At 36.6% G+C, this 16,433-nt stretch overlaps 1 protein-coding gene across 14 annotated transcripts; it reads right to left on the bottom strand.

Moving 5' to 3' along the window:
- Positions 1-1,479: 1,479 nt before the first annotated feature.
- Positions 1,480-16,409, bottom strand: LOC148721192 (uncharacterized). 14 transcript variants are annotated; one of them, XM_088734905.1, is made up of 8 exons: positions 16,049-16,409; positions 12,168-12,526; positions 10,921-10,956; positions 10,470-10,601; positions 8,859-9,060; positions 8,499-8,643; positions 7,492-7,551; positions 3,643-5,359 (listed from the first exon to the last, which is right to left on the bottom strand). In XM_088734905.1, exons 2-4 carry the CDS (start codon positions 12,312-12,314, stop codon positions 10,548-10,550), a joined length of 237 nt encoding a protein of 78 aa, XP_088591031.1. In that variant the 5' UTR covers positions 12,315-12,526; positions 16,049-16,409; the 3' UTR covers positions 3,643-5,359; positions 7,492-7,551; positions 8,499-8,643; positions 8,859-9,060; positions 10,470-10,547. The 14 variants fall into 14 exon arrangements, 13 of the variants coding, with proteins under 13 accessions (XP_088591031.1, XP_088591033.1, XP_088591034.1 ...); XM_088734907.1 differs by having other exon boundaries at positions 8,859-9,054; XM_088734908.1 differs by having other exon boundaries at positions 10,524-10,601.
- Between the last annotated feature and the right edge of the window lie 24 nt (positions 16,410-16,433).

The following is a 16,433-nucleotide window of genomic DNA, read 5'->3' as shown; positions in this document are numbered from 1 at the left end:
TTCGCACGGGCAAAAACAGCGTCTCCGAAGAAGATAAGGCAAAGGAAAAGCCATAGGCCTCGAGAGTGTCCGAAGACGTGACCTTACTCCATGAATGTGTACTCAACATTCTTCGCTTTTACGGCTTCCTCCTGAGCTTGTGCAGATATTTTGTGATTTAAACCATTTTTCAGTGTGTGCACTTCAACCAGGATATCACATTGGACATGCACTGGCAAGGTCTGGTTCGCGTAAGCCGACTCAGACCTTGCCAGTGCATGTCCAAATGTGGTGTCCCTGTTACAAATGCCTTGCAGATTTAGATCGATTCAAGGTCTTTTCATGTTTGAAATGAGACCTTTTTCATATTGTTAAACCTAGGAAGAATCATTGACTAGAAGCAATTAAAGAGCAAATATTATGGTTGAAAAAACATTTTCACCAATTTGTTGATAAAATTATTGTTGACTTAGGTATTACTTGATATCTACTTTCAACAATGTATTGGTTGGGTATTGAACATGTTTGAGTTAGTGAGTTTGTTCCATGATGACTGTATGATTCAGGATCAATTTATCCTTGATTAGAGAAAAGGGCTTCAAGATTCTTGTTTTCTATTGCTTCTAAGTACCTACTGTTCAAAGTATTGACTTTCATACATTGGGGGGGGGGGGGGGGTTCTACAATATCTTATAAAATAAAATATGGCATTCAACTGTTTGGAATTGGCTGCCACTTAAAATATTTACAGGGCAAGTGGCTACAAAAGGAAAAATGTTAATTTTACACCCTGTATGAGCAACTGTAATTCTTCCTACTACAACTTTCTGCTACTATAAAGTTTCAAAACAAAGCAGGAGCTGTAATTACCTGAAAGTGAAGGATTATATGATTGTATACTTAAAACAATCTCCATGGTAGCAAGAATTATATTTGGACAGGTACAGGACCACCTTTATCTCTAAACAGTGTCACAGATACAAATCCATGCCTTAATTTGCCTTTACTCTCTTCTAATCAGCAAGGTTCTTAAACTAACTGTTACAATAAGCACTGTATGTGTCAAGATACAATTACATTCTTTTGAGGGCATACATCTTAATTCTTGAACTCTCAGAAATGATTAACAGGTTACTCCATTATCCAGCATACAATTAACGAGAAAACTGAAATCTATCAGGTAGTTGTTATCTTGATCTAAAACCAAATTCTTGTTGCTGTGCAGCAAGTTTAGCAAGCAAACTGAGAGTAACATAATACCGATTTAAGGAGATTATTAAAGGGGTGCATTTTCTCGAATTCATCATTTTTTTACAGAATGCATTGCATTCAACTAGAGTTCACTGCAACCTGTTTGTTGTGTTAAGTGTATTACTTATTTTATAAAGTGTTAAATGTAAGGACATTTCCTATATGTACTCAATGGTGTTGTAATTCTAGTGTAATTGAGAGTAAGTTATGTTAAATCTACTATCCTCATCACTGAATGAATGACAGATGAATTAGAGCAATGAAAGGAGTCACTTGATCAATGAAGAACTCTACCTTGTGAAAGTTATCACACCAGTAAGCAGGAAAGCAAAAGAAGGTAGTCAACTTTTAATAGGTGTTGATACTCATGCCATTCAGTAGCACCTTTAAATCTTCTCCCCTCAAAGTTAAGCTCTTACTAGGATATCTCTGAATGACTTTCCTTTATGATATGATATTAAAGGTTTAGTTTTAAGATGTTATTTCCTCATGTGTATGTTCTTGATGCAAAGGCAGATAAGTTTGTGTTAGGAAATGAAACATCTTTCTTCTTTGCATGCATTGTTTTCTTTGGTTGTAAGTGTACCTTCTCCCCTGCAGAAAATAACTTCAGAGATATGTTTCTGAAAACATCCAACTGGGAATCCTCCATAAATTATGCCTCTCCCCCCCTTCCTGCCCAAGCAAATGAAAAAGAAAATTCCAATTTGTATTGACCAGTATGTAGTCAATGAAGTTACTAAACCTACAATCCAATTGGCAATGAGCCAAGAGGGGTGCTCTTAAATCTAACTTTTGCTGACCCTAACCCCACCATCTGACACTTATTTGGAATGGGCAGGTAGATGAATCTCTGCACAAGATCTGTCACTCAACAGAATATGCTGCAGCATTGCTATCTTGAGATACTCTAGTATCTAATTGACAAGAGAAATGTTTAGTTGATAGAGGGGAGAATTAACAATCAGATCTTGGGAGTTAAAGAGTTAATTTTCTGTCTCTTTCAACTCTTTTAATGTGTTCGGATACACTTTCTCCCATTGAACAATTTTGTTAGTTCTCTTTGGTGAAAATAAATAATGAAATGAATGAAAACTGAGAGATTTGCATGGGAGGGTAAATATTTGTAGAAGTTAACTGAAGGTAAAATTTATGATAACAAAGTTTTCAAGAAGTTTTGCTCAAACTTGTAGATTTAAAATATCTCTTCTTTTGGTTATATAGTAAGAAAGAATTCTTCTCCTACATTGCTTTAACCCTAAAGTGTATCTGGTTGGTGACCCATTAGCCAGCCTCAATTTTTTGTTTAAAGGCCGATAGTTTCAAAAGAAACTTTTGGGGCTGCATCGGTGGGAGTAACGAATAATTAGGATATATCAACAGAGTTGAAATGGTAAATTGGCCAACGTAACGATTACAAAAGCTGACGTTTCGAGCGTTAGCCCTTCGTCGGAGCGAATGGAGGAATTGTGGGTTGTGTGTGCTTTTAAAGGCAGAAAATGGAGCTATGTTATTGGTGGGAACATGGCCACGAGAAAAACATGAATAAATTAGTGGAATGAAAAGCATTCGTTGATCCCTGTAGGATTTAGACTGCCATCTTTCAACCCGGCAGTGTAAATCCCACTATCAGTGTAGTTGGTAAACATTGGTTTGCAGTTTCTAGTTCTATTTATGAAGTAGACTGTAGGTACAAAAAGCTTGTATGTAACAGAATCACAGCATTACTATAGTGTGGCAGATTAACCCCTAAATTATTCATCCTAGCAGTCAAAATGAATATTTTTCCTGTGACAGCAACATGTTACAAATAAAAACAAAACTGTTTGTTCACATGAAATGGCATAATGTGTCAGAGGAGTTTAGCTGCAAATGAATGTGTTGTAGTTTCCCACCATTCATTACTCCATCACACAAAGAAAACATACACAACAATTTGATATGTGCATGAGATTTGTTTTCATCGTTCAGAATTAATCTACATTGAAACTAAAAACATTAAAATCAGAAACTGTTCAGATAACTTATGTAAGATATTTACAACTAATTTCTTAAATTATCAGCATCAGCACATCGTAACAGAACCCACATTACCCAAGGTGGCAGTTGCTTGTTGAGCACTGTTGTGTTCTTTGAACTTCTCAGTAACCTTTCTCTTCATGCACTATACACCTGACATTTAACCACAAATGATGTTATAAGATAAGTGAGCAATTTACTTACAGTATTGCTGTGATTGGAGATGAATTGCAGCTACTTCTTTGCGCAACAATAGCGCTCCGGGAGTGTGTATAAACAATTGAGACATACGAGGAACTTCTTAAGCGTGCTAAGTTACCTACGCTTCATAATAGACGCTTACAGGACATAGCAACACTAATGTATAAAGTAAAGAACGATCTAGTACCCAGATACATATCTGAGATATTTACTCGAAAGGGTACTCGTTATAACCTTAGGAATAGTGACTTTGAAATACCACGATTTAACACTATACGCTATGGTAAACACACACTAAGGTATCAAGGACCATATATTTGGTCCAAATTAGAAAATGGTATGCGTGAACTACCAAGCCTTAGTATCTTTAAAACTAGAATCCGTAGAGTTGACCTGGTCAGCCTAGTGGAAGACAGTGGCAATTGCTGCAATCTTTGCAGCACGTGATTTTTTTTTTTTTTTTTTTTTTTTTTGAACACTGTTGATATTTCTAAATATTTTAAAATTTTAATGCATAGTTTATCGGCTGTATTGTTACTTATTATGATACTGTACATAGTTTTTTTTTATTAATTTAGTAAAAGTAGGTGTCCCCAATTAGCTCTATGAGCTAAATACATTGACACGGTAATAAAGATTTTATTATTATTACTATTATTAATTACATCGCAATATTACAGTAGCGATAGTTGCGTGCCGATCGGCGTTCCAATGAATAAATTTGTGTAGCGGACCGTATGTAGGTGATGACGCGATGAAGGGATTGTGACGTTAAATTTGAGCGCCAAAGTGTAGCGAAGTGAAGTTTTAGTAATGGCGGACAGCTTGAAAGCAACAAACGATCGAGTGATGTTCTTTTGGTTGATTTAGGGCCGCCTGGTGACGGAAAGGCATCATGAAGCCTGGAAGTCCGTAAGCCTTGTGTATCATTCTAAGAATGGAGTGATAAAAGAGAGGGGCCAGGTGGAAAGTGTAAAAGCAACTCTCTATGTTGATTGCGCAAATAAGTAAGCATGCCAAAGGGAGTTTTTGGGTTTATAGAGTGGGGGTTTTTAGGTGTTGCATTAGCTCGGCGAGTTGCTTTTAGACTTAGCTTGAGTTGAGTATATGGTCGACGCGCTATGGGTGCTCGCGAATAAACTTCGAAATATGCAAATATAAAAAAGAAACGCTATGGGTAATCACTGGCAACTCCCAAAATCGACCCCATTTTTTGTTCTTAGTATCTAGATATCTGAAGTTGGGGTCCTTAACCGGTGTGTTAGTGCGGAGTGTATGGATAATGACTAGAAACTTCTGAACTCGACCCTGTTTTTGGTTATTTTCTAGATGTCTGAAAATTGGGGCCATTCACCGGTGTTTTGGTGGGGGGTATAGGTAATCACTGGAAACTTCGCAAGAACGACCCCGGTTTCAGCTATTTTCTAATTTTCGGAAAATTGGGGTCATTAACCGGCCTGTTAGTGCGGGGTCTACAGGTAATCACTGGAACCTCGCGAAATCAACCTCACTTTTCTGTTTATATTTTCTAAATATATGAAATTTGGGGGTAGCCGGTAGCTCACTCAACCCTGTTTTATTGGTCATTTTCTTTGCTCTTCACCCACCCTATATCTAAAGTTATGTCCTGTGTTTGCAACGACGACTCAGTATCAGACTGGCGTATTTATGACATAATACATTGCAGTTATTAACGATACACGTTGGATGATGGTTGTCGCCATACGATCTCTGAGCGTGGCATCCAAAATCTCACAGCTGAATTTTAAAAGGAGGTCCCATTCAGACCTGCCAAGTGTTCCATCTTTGAAAACAAGCGACAAGCTCAAAATCGGCGCGACGTAATATACCTCATCAAAAAAGTCAGGAACAACTGTATGATTGACAGTTATCACACAATCTTTACAATCTATCCAAAAAAGAAATAAATATTTAATGTTACTAAAAATAATCTCCCTAGCAAGTGTAGTTAGCTTCATAACTGTAAAATCAGAGTTTATTGTTCAGCTCAAACTAAGGTCAAAGCTATTAGTGTCCATCAGTGATTTGCCTTTCTCTTTTCTCCGAACGCACGATTGCTCTCACATTGAATATAATTAATTCAATACAGTACAACTCAATTTTTTTAAAAAACAGCAGATATTTACTATCAGAAAAGAAATAATGAGAAGAAACCGAGGAAATTTTCCCTCAAAGGTGATTTGTATTAATTAACCGACGATATTTTATAGTTGTGAAATAATTTGCAACAAATCACCAAATTCAAAGCGACTTTACTATGGGTACGTTTCATAAGAATAGAAACCATATAAGTTGGGTCCTGGTGAAGTACACTTAATATACTGAGATGAAACTTGTTCAGTGGAGAGCATTAAGGATAAATGATGTGTTGTTTTAATCCTATACGTGACACTTCTGCAGCAACAATTTAATTTAATTTTTTAATATACTCAATTTTAATTATACAGGTCTTAACATAATATACAAATTAAAGATAAATTAATGATTATTAAAAAAAATAAAAAATTCACAAGATCTGAATAATTAGGTCAGTTTATACAGAATTCGAAGATTCCTCATAAAAATTAACTGCCTCAATGAAGAGAAAAAAAATTTTTACGTATAATATAGTAGCTCAAATAGTATAATTAACATGACATTAATTATTAATTAATTATAAAAATCTATCCTTATTTCCATTAAATTTGTTTTGATAAAATTCATTGATACTGTTCTTAAATGATGAGAAAGATTCAATCATTCTAATGTGTAGTGGAAGACAATTCCACAGGTCTACAATATGATTAAAAAAAGAAAACTTAAAAACATCAGTTCCAACAAGGCCTTTCCCCAGTGTAACTTCACTATTTCTGATGTTATATTTAGACGTCTTAAAATTTACACATGACAAAACATTAAAATCAATATAACCTTTAAGGCATTTAAAGAAAAAGCAAAAGAAAAAGCAATTCCTCGAAAATGAACTAAAGAGTTAACATTCAAAAGTATGCTTAAAGGGTTAGATGACTTTCATTACCAAAAACTACTTTCTGGCTCGAGCATAATACTCTTGGTCCTAGCATTTCAATCAAGAATGTATTCTCTTAGGCTAATTATTATCACTTAGGTTCTAGAATCAATATTGGGTCATTCTCTTCACTTAGATTATACTATTTAACATTTTATTGTAATGTAGCTAAATTGTTCGATGATTTCATTTCCATTGATTGGTCTAATGCGGCATGATCTGAATGAGCACTCGCATTTTGGTTATACCTCTATGGAATTAAATTGACCTAACTTTGATACAGCAATCTGGCCTGATTTCGAACCAGATGGAGGGTTTTTAAAGTTAATTTATCAGTGAAATGTTCAGCAAATTAATTTTAATTAATCAAATTTGTGACTGCAAAAAATACCTTAAATTTACTTACAGTAAATTATTACCCTAAGACTTCCTTCAGGGCTCAACTAAGGCAGATGATGGAACTTTAGACAACTTTCACTCATGACAATTCTGCTCGCTACTTACAAATGTTTGCATATCTAAGTAAAAAGTTAGTATTGAATTTTGGTTTTGAGTTGGCCTCAGTAGAAAAACAACAAATTATTCATCACATTCTAGCAAAAGCTATGTCTTCGAGGAAGTAATTACTGTAACTGTTTTGGTCCTTAATTGAGCCCTTTTTACACAGTACACAATCCTTGTTGACTAAGTGTAACTAAAATAACAGAGCGAATGGCCCCTGGTAAACAAAATGGCTCCCCTGAGAATCCAAATTTGCACAACACTCAAAGTAAAGAGGGCCATGGGCAGTGCGGATAATGTTCTTTCCCAGTACTTGATCATTATTTAAAACTTCACTGTAATTAATTCTGTTTCTTAACTAAACCAGAAAAATTCTATTTCTGAAATACCTCATACATGCATTAAACTAAAATTTACATTCCTTTAGTACATTCCATTTGTAACTCAAACCATTAGTTACATACAAAACGTAGTTGTTTAATGACAACTTCTGCAGTTTTTTAAATACTTACTGTATTTCTTGTTGAAAAGGTCTTGCACATGAGCAATAGTAAATTGCTGATTATTTGCACCTATAAAACAGAAAGTAAACAAAAGACTTAATATGTAAACAAGATATGAATGGCAGCTACATGTAAGTTTCACATGAGGATTCTATTAAATGGCTCATACACTTCTTTGTGGTTCAACTTACATACATGTACCTTAATTTTGAAAAAGTCACAACACCTACAACATTAATGTTTAAAAACTCTGGAGTACTTGAAAATAAATTATTCTTGGTATAAAAACCAGTCCCTGTCAAATAGGATTTTGTACTGTAGTCCCATGAGATGCAACCCCTCACTGAAATTCCTCGTCTCAGACTCTAAGGTAGATGGCAAAATTGTTTTATAGGTGACTCAATCAAGACATTATCCTGTTTGCTATGATCACAGCAGTGTCCGCATCTTGATCTTACTTATTAACATCATCTTTGATGCAGCTCTTGAAGACATGCTCCCTTCCTTGAAACAAAGTGCCAAATTGTGCCGTTCATTTTTCATAGTTCTGAGCTTCCATTAATGGGCGCTTCACGAGGTCCACCAACACCCACAAAAAGGATGTTTTATGTTCCAGTTTTCCCACAAAATGGCAAACCTTAATCAGTGAATGAAATATCTGCAGTGCTCTGTTTGTAAGGGTAACTCATATAGGGTAGTTGCTTTATTAAAATCTTAATGTATTGCCTGCTAAGGCGAGGGCAATCAAACACTAGAAAATATACACAATGTACACCATAAAACAAGAGAGAGGCAGGACTGGGGAGGAAAAGGGTTGATCAAGGGTTGATTAAGAACCTATCATCTATTATATGGCCACAATCCACAAATAGGATATTGGCTGCAGATGCCATCTTTGGTTTAAAATGCAAAACAGTACACTCGATTCCATATTCTTAACCTCACTCAAAGTGAATAATTATGGTGAACTTGTCACATAAAATTTCACTGTTTGAAAGCAAATATTGTCTTCTTACCAAAATATTCTCGAAATTTTATGCTCATCTCTTGATTAGTTGCAAGAAATGCTGTTCCAGCCCTAGATCCAAGGTTGTACACTTCACCACTGATATCCAGATATAATGTGGATGTCTGACAACCCAAATTTTCAAGAACCAGGATCTATACATGCAATAAAATAAGGCAATTAAAAAGGTTATATTATCTTCAGTCTTAATTATTAAGATATAGCTATAACCCGAAAACACTTCTTTTAAATCCCCTAAGGAAATGCTCAATATGAATAATTCATAATTACCCTTGGTATTATTAATGTTTTTTGAAGATAGGCAACTTAACTCTATCAGGGTGAACATACACAGCTGTATTAATAGTACCTCTTCCAAAAGTTTCTTTCTGTGTCTATCAATTAGTTTTCTTTTCTGCTCTTCCGTGAGTTCTGATACTTTGACATTTAATTCTTTATAAACTTTTGCAGAATCCACAAACTTTTTTTCTCCATGTCACTTCTTTCTCACCACTTTTCAGATGCTTTCTTATTCCTCTGTTGGTAGGTAAGACCTTTACATTCATCTGCAACTTAGTAAAAGAACATATATGATTCATGAAAAATATATGACTAAGTCCACTAATCACATGCAGTGATGTCAGTCAAGACCACCTTACAGCCACATAACACTTACTGATTACTAAATTAAAGATCAGTCATTTCCCAACAATGAGCTATCAACACATTGATGATTCAAAATAACTATTATATTGTATTGTGATCTGCAACAAAGCCTACATTTGACCACTTGAAAAATGTCAAGGTATCGATGGAAGGCCTGTTTCCTTTCCAAAACTTCATGCAAGCTAGAGCAGTTCTGAAAAGAATGTCTGAGTGAGAAAAAAATTATTTTTATAGGCTACAATAACACAAATCAAAACCATTGTTCCTAATATTAATAGCCATGATGTCAAGCAGTAACAATACTTAATCATGACATTAAGCATTATACAACATAATGGGTTGTATGCAACTGACATTACTTACAACCCATTATACAGGTTTTAGTCATTTGTCAGGCAGTTCTGGATCAACTTGTATTGGTATGTATGTATACATGTATTTGTCCTGAGACCCCCTCCTATCTGGAAGAGAGACTAGAGTGGACATACAGGATAGCCCCTTCAGTGTTGTAAACACTGGTATCAACGGGGGTCCTGTTTACCACCCATCCCACCCCAAGGGAGGACATCCATCACACAGTATTCTGGTGCATGGGAAATTAACGTCTCCTGCCCCTAACCCTGCAGGAGACAGGACCTCCATTTCATTGTCCCTATCTGAGAAAACTAGAATATCTAAACATTTCTTTATGTTATAGAAAGGTAGCATATTTTCTCAACTATTTTAAGCCCCTGAGTGTTGGTCCGGCCGGGGCTCGAGCCCTTGACCTCCCGCACAAACATTGTGCATTTACAAGAACTCATAACCATTACATTAAACAGTAAACTTTGAATTAATTTGAGAAATTTGTGATCCTTACAGTGTTGCTATCGATTTACATGTGAGTATAGTGTACATGAAAACAAACATGAAACCAAAAACTCAGGTTTGACAAGGAATGTAGATAATAGCTGGAAGGCAAGGGGAAATAGGCAGCTGTGCACTTGATTTTCCAGGCTGGAAAACTTTGTGGGGTCTTAAAAATCTGTAGTAATGGATTATTATAAACCTGTCTGTGAACTGTCAATTTCCGTCTTTTAACAATATCGTCTATATCCCTGCTTTAAAAAGTATTTGAATCCAGGGCCATACCTACAGCTGTATTTAATGCTAATTCCTACTTATAACTTACATTAAGCCACAACTGAGTGCACCTATACAATGTAGTAAGTATGGATAAAACAGGAGTGAAATGAAAAATAATGACAATATCAGCATTGTAAGAAAATGACTGAGTATGTGTATATCAAATATATTCTCCCTCTAATACAAGTACCTGTTTTAAAGAATTCAGCACAAAATAAATTGTAAGAATTTGGTCCTTTGACACCTTTGAATCTTTTTAATGTGGCATCTACAGAAGAAGATGATACTTGTGGCCTTTTTCTTTTCTGATTCCTGACCACTTCTGCAAAAATCATTCAGTGTAATTGTTACATTACTCATTATGCTAAAATTAGTAATAATTATCCACTGATGACAGCTGAATAAACATGCATAAACTATTTTTAATTATATTAATTTTGATCAAAGACCATAAAAGTGTTATCATGAGGAAAAAGGAAGAGGAGAGGAGAAAGAGGAGGTATGCATAAGAACTATTGAGAAATACTGCAATAATGCCATGCCACTAGTTACAGTATTGGTACATGCTTGAATATAGTATTTAATGTCCTTTAGACAACAGACAGAGGGAGCAGGGTTGGCGTAGTGGTGAGAGTGCTCACCTTCCACCAATGTGTTCCGGGTATGATTCCTGGACCCTGCACCATAAGTGGATTGAGTTAGTTGGTTCTCTACTCTGCTCTGAGAGGTTTTTCTCCAGGTACTCCAGTTTTCCCCTCTCCTCAAAAACCATAATCATTTGAATTTACCTCATTTACAGTTTATTTGGATTTATACACGACCCCACAGGCTGTTGAGCTCTAAACACTATTGTGTCTAAATAAAGGTGTTATTATCAGGGGTTTCAATAACAATACTTATAAGTGGCCACTGAAAGTTTAATAGACGACTGTGACCACTATGGCAGTAAGAGGTCCTACAGGCACCGGTAGACCGCCAGTAACCACTCTTTATTGAAACTCCTTTATTATTATTATTATTATTATTATTATTATTATTAGACCTACAACAGACACCCTCTACTTCATCCTAACCAGGATTAACCGAACCTTGCTTTGACAAAATGAGCTTGTGGGTTTGCATAATAAAAACACTAATAATAATAATACAACTATCTTAAATTCGTACAGTTGTAGTCGAACAAAACAAAACAAAACAAATAAAAAAACTTTATTCATTAATTACAAATTATAATTTCATGTTGGCTTCCACCCGCATGTAGAAGAGCCTAATCGAGACAGGGGAAGTGACACGCAAGTTTATTGGAAAAGACGAAAAATATTTTACAAGCAATACCAGCTGTTGCCAAATTTAATTATGGTATCAGGTAAAAGTATTATTATGATACAAGAATGGCAACGTGGATAACATAGAAAGTAAAAGTCAAATCGTGTTTCAGAGCTATCTAAATTTTAATTAATTGGTGCATAATTTCGGTGATGGTCAATGTAGTCATCAGATTTCAGTAAAACTTCCACGTTAATTTATTGGATGTTCTCTTTGCATATGATCTTCTTATGTTTATAATGTTTTCAAATAAAAACCTTAAATTTCGGAAATCGATGGATTACCTTGAAATGCAAATACACATGTATGATGAACGTGAATGATCTTGAGCTTGAGTAATTAAAGCAGAGTTAACTGTCTGATAGTATAGAAACTGTACCTCATCACGATCTTAATAACATCCAATTAACTTTAAGCGTTAGGCTATTATTGACATATAAATGCATCTACGATCTATACGAATTGCTAGTTTTGTTTGATTTGTGGAATTATTGAGATAAAATGAGGCACAACCTGGTATAAAGCTACAGCCGAGGTTAACCAAATGATTTAATAAGCTTACCTCGACTTGTGCCTTCGTCAAACCAGTGTCCGTTGACGCTTTTAAAACCATCTCCTTGTACATGGTTCCCGTTCCAACCATCCCTCCTGCAAAAAACCGCTCTAAAATACCTCTCTGTTCATCTGAGATACGAGTACGTTTCGCCATTGTATTTCCTCACTATCTCGCTGAAGGCTTACCAGACGGCATGTTGTGGAATTTGTTACTCGCGGGCGAACGTGGATTATTCCATAAAGCGATTTCATTGGCTGATCCAGACGATGAATCAAATAAGCGGCATCAGACGGCTCAGACGGCCCAGACGATCCTTTCACTTGGTTACTACCAACATTCTCAATTGAGAAATACCGGGTGTTACCCTATGAGAAAATGTGACACGGGTGCTTCAAACTGGCATTTTCGTTTACTGATAAAATGAGTTGCAGAGAAAAGATGTGAACTCAGCAACAGCATTGCGTGTCGTTCTCCTCATAGGGATATCTAGGGCTCGTTCGTAGCTATAGTAAGAGTACACTGTGACTGCAACAGACGATCCAGAAAACAGGAAACAGTAATTATACCTCTTCTTGCCTGTTCAAGGCGGATTGAGAGCAATTAGGTATTCATTCCGCATCAGCCACGCTCTATAATGTTTCGTCATATAATGCATTGCTAGCTTTGGACCCGACCTTATTTGAGGGGGATAGATCACTATTTGGCTACCTTCTTGGGAAAGAATACTAAATAACTAACTAGTTGAGCTGATTTTTCAAAGCCACCGCTTCCAAAATGCAAGTATTTGATCTAGGTATACCGACTCGCAGTCGAGTCTGCTGTGTCAGCTGGCGCAGTGATTACTCGAAGCGTTTCTTGAGTTCCGAGCTACGTAGAAATGGTTTTATTTCCAGATGTGAGCTTTTTTCGGACCGCTGCCGGGAAAAGGTGCGTGCGAAAAATATGAACGTGTTCCGTGAGTCGTAGTCTTACAACCGGCACGAGTAACTTAACAAGGCAAAGAAGCCTCTGGAGAAGAAGTAGTATAAATATAAAGATTTTGAACGTTGGCTTTTACAAATATTTCAGCGAAAGTTGTGGTTTTCCAGGTTTGACCCTTATAAAACTTCCTTTAAATAAACAAACATTCGAACACTACACTTTTCTTTATCGCACATCTGCAGTGATGTATTATGGGCTATTTGCAGATCTTTCGTTTTTTTTTTTTTTACCTAAAATGAGCTTTATCGATATCCCACGAAGTACCATGAACATTCAATTATGATACTTAACAATTATTCCACGAGCGCGCGTTGGATATGAGATGATAGATAGCGAACGAGGCGCGTAGCGCCGAGTTGGCTATAATCATCTCATATCCAACAAGCACGAGTGGAATAATTGTTTTATTAAAAACGTTGAATTCAATTATTAAATTTTATTAAATTTTTAGCTCCCTTTTAATTTTAAACTGGCACGTACGCTTGCCATATTTGTAGATTATGGTATATTGGCTGATATACCATAGTGGCTAAGCCAATAAAAAGTCTTGAATTGCATTATCCAATGATCTAGTTTTCAATAAATTAAATTATGATAGGAGTTAGATAATCGTTTGCTCCTGTTTCGTATATTTAACAGACGACCTTAGTTCTTGAAACCACGTGCTTCATAGTCCAATTTTTTATTTTTGCGTTTTATCTCAGTAGACCTCATTTGGAATTAATTGACAATTATTCCACGAGCGCGCGTTGGATATGAGATGATAGATAGCCAACAAGGCGCGTAGCGCCGAGTTGGCTATAATCATCTCATATCCAACAAGCGCAAGTGGAATAATTGTTTTATTAAAAACGTTAAGTTATATTATTAAATTTTATTAAATTTTTAGCTCCCTTATAATTTTAAGCTGACACGTACGCTTACCGTATTTGTAGATTATGGTATATTGGCTTATATACCATAATGGCTAAGCCAATAAAAAGTCTTGAATTGCATTATCCAATGATCTAGTTTTTAATAATTAGCGTTATTCTGCACGTGAGAATCATGTTTCTGAACTAGCAACATTGCGCTTACATTTGGTTCACGTTTCGGTTATATCCTCGGAGACCCAGGGGCTGAGTCGATTTCAAGTATGGGCATGAAGAGCCCCTGGGGACATTGTCTTACAAGACTAGTTCCAAACGGTCGCAGTCGTTCTGCCATCTGATTGCTGCCAGAAAATCTTTGTATTTTTCTGCCCTATCAGAGTAAAGTGTACTTTACAAACCTTTCGTGTGTTTTAACACGGACATATATCCTGGTAGCTCAGTTGCTCGCTATGTTTGTTTGGACCGTGCGACGAAGATTTGCTTGAGGTGAAAAGTTTCAGTCTCAACAAACAATGTACGAGAAATCGATCAGATTGTCCGCGAAAATTTTTGCCAGAAATTATACTGAATAGTTTCACAGGTATCACTAGAGAACGTGTTTTCAAGTTTGCGAGGTTTGTTTACAACACTATGGTTGCAGTCATTGATATGTCGCTTTAAACGTTAAATGAGATTTAAGCTTAAATCTTTCTAGATTTTTTGCATAATTTGCTATGACTGAAACTTTGCCAATCCCGTGAAGTTATTGCGTCGCACGGGCCACGCAGGTATGTGGAGCAACTGGTACTTGCGTATCTTTCTGTGCGTGCCAAAATCTAATCTAATCTACGCTTGAAAAAAAAGAAAAGCTAAGCGTGGAAACTTTTGATTATTAGATGTGGGTAGATGACCCTGTACTACTAAGCTGACATTTGCAATGAAGCAAACCCGCCCTTTCCATCCAATGTTTCTTGGTCTTTGGTTTTGTTTTTCCCATCGAAGGCAGCATCAGATCGATTCCCAATGATCAAAGGTATTTAACTTGGTCTTCAACAATCGACAGAAGAGGTGAAATGACAATGACGAAGGGACTAGAAGAGAATCCGTGGCCTTCCCAGCTTAAGAATTTCAACACTTTAGGCAGCAGTTGAAAGATAGAACTCTTTCCAAACCACTTCGGTAACTGCCCGAAAACATCTCTCCTCACGATGTTCTCGTTAATAATTTTTTGTTCAGATTTTAATTTGCTAACCGGAAACACAGCTAAGCTTTCTCTTAGCGCTTGCTGGAGGTCGTCCACGAACTTAACGTTCTCTACAACCTTGGCCCTATTGTGAAAGACTTTACTACAAAGCGAAGATTAGATTTTGGTGTGCACAGAAAGCAGAAAGCTACGTGGGCAAAAGCGCCAGTTGCTCGACCTACCTGCGTTGCCCGTGCGACGAAATAACTTCACGGGATTGGCAAAGGTTCAGTAACAGCAAATTACGCAAAAAATCTGGAAAGATTTAAGCTTAAATGTCGTTGAACGTTTAAAGCGACATATAAATGACTTCAACCATGGTGTTTTATACAAACCTCACAAACTTTAAAACACGTTCTCTCGTGATACCTGCGAAAGTATTCAGTATAATTTCCAGTAAAATTTTCGCGGACAATCTGATCGATCTCTCTTACATTGTGTGCTGAGACTGAAACTATTCATCTCAAGCAATTCTCCGTCGCACGGTCCAAACAATCATAGCGAGCAACTGAGCTACTAGGATATATGTCCGTGTTAACACACACGAAAGGTTTCTAAATACTTTCTTTGTGGGAATGTAGCTAAAAAACACTGACAAAGACATTCCATGTGGGAACTGCTCTCCAACTGCTTTTCTGAAGGGCAATTTTCCTGATTCCCCTGTTGCTTCAGTTCAAGTTCAAGTTGATTGATACATATCTCAAATGGACAATAACAAATCCATTGGTCCCTACAGTATACCAGTATCATTGCTAAAATTATTAATTTGCCAGTTTACAGGTACTGGGTCAAAAGAACAAAAGACAACTCACCAGGGTAGCCAGCGATTTAGGGCTTCGAACTCCTCTCGCGACGAAGGCCGTTCTCTGTCGCCTTGCTTTTGAAATATCGTTGCCTGTGCTCTCAACTGACGAATCATTTGTACATCCTTGAAACCGGGACCGTGTTCCTTATGCAGAAACTTCACCGCATAAAGCAGTGAGCTCACGTGGTTTGAAATTGTCGCCGAACTGCATTGCCTCTCGTCCTAGCAACAACATTTGAGTAAATCCAGGTTATTGAAGGTCACGTACAACCAAAAAACAACTGAGAGAAATTGGCAGAGCTGAACTGACCGGCGAAGTAGTTCCGGCAGCCATTTTGATTCAAGAGACAAGCATTATGGTCAGCGGTCTAAGGGCGTCATGTCATATTTGT

The sequence above is a fragment of the Stylophora pistillata genome, chromosome 10 (genome assembly GCF_964205215.1).
Source record: "Stylophora pistillata chromosome 10, jaStyPist1.2, whole genome shotgun sequence".
Taxonomy (NCBI): domain Eukaryota; kingdom Metazoa; phylum Cnidaria; class Anthozoa; order Scleractinia; family Pocilloporidae; genus Stylophora; species Stylophora pistillata.
This window is presented reverse-complemented; position numbering and strand designations above follow the sequence as displayed.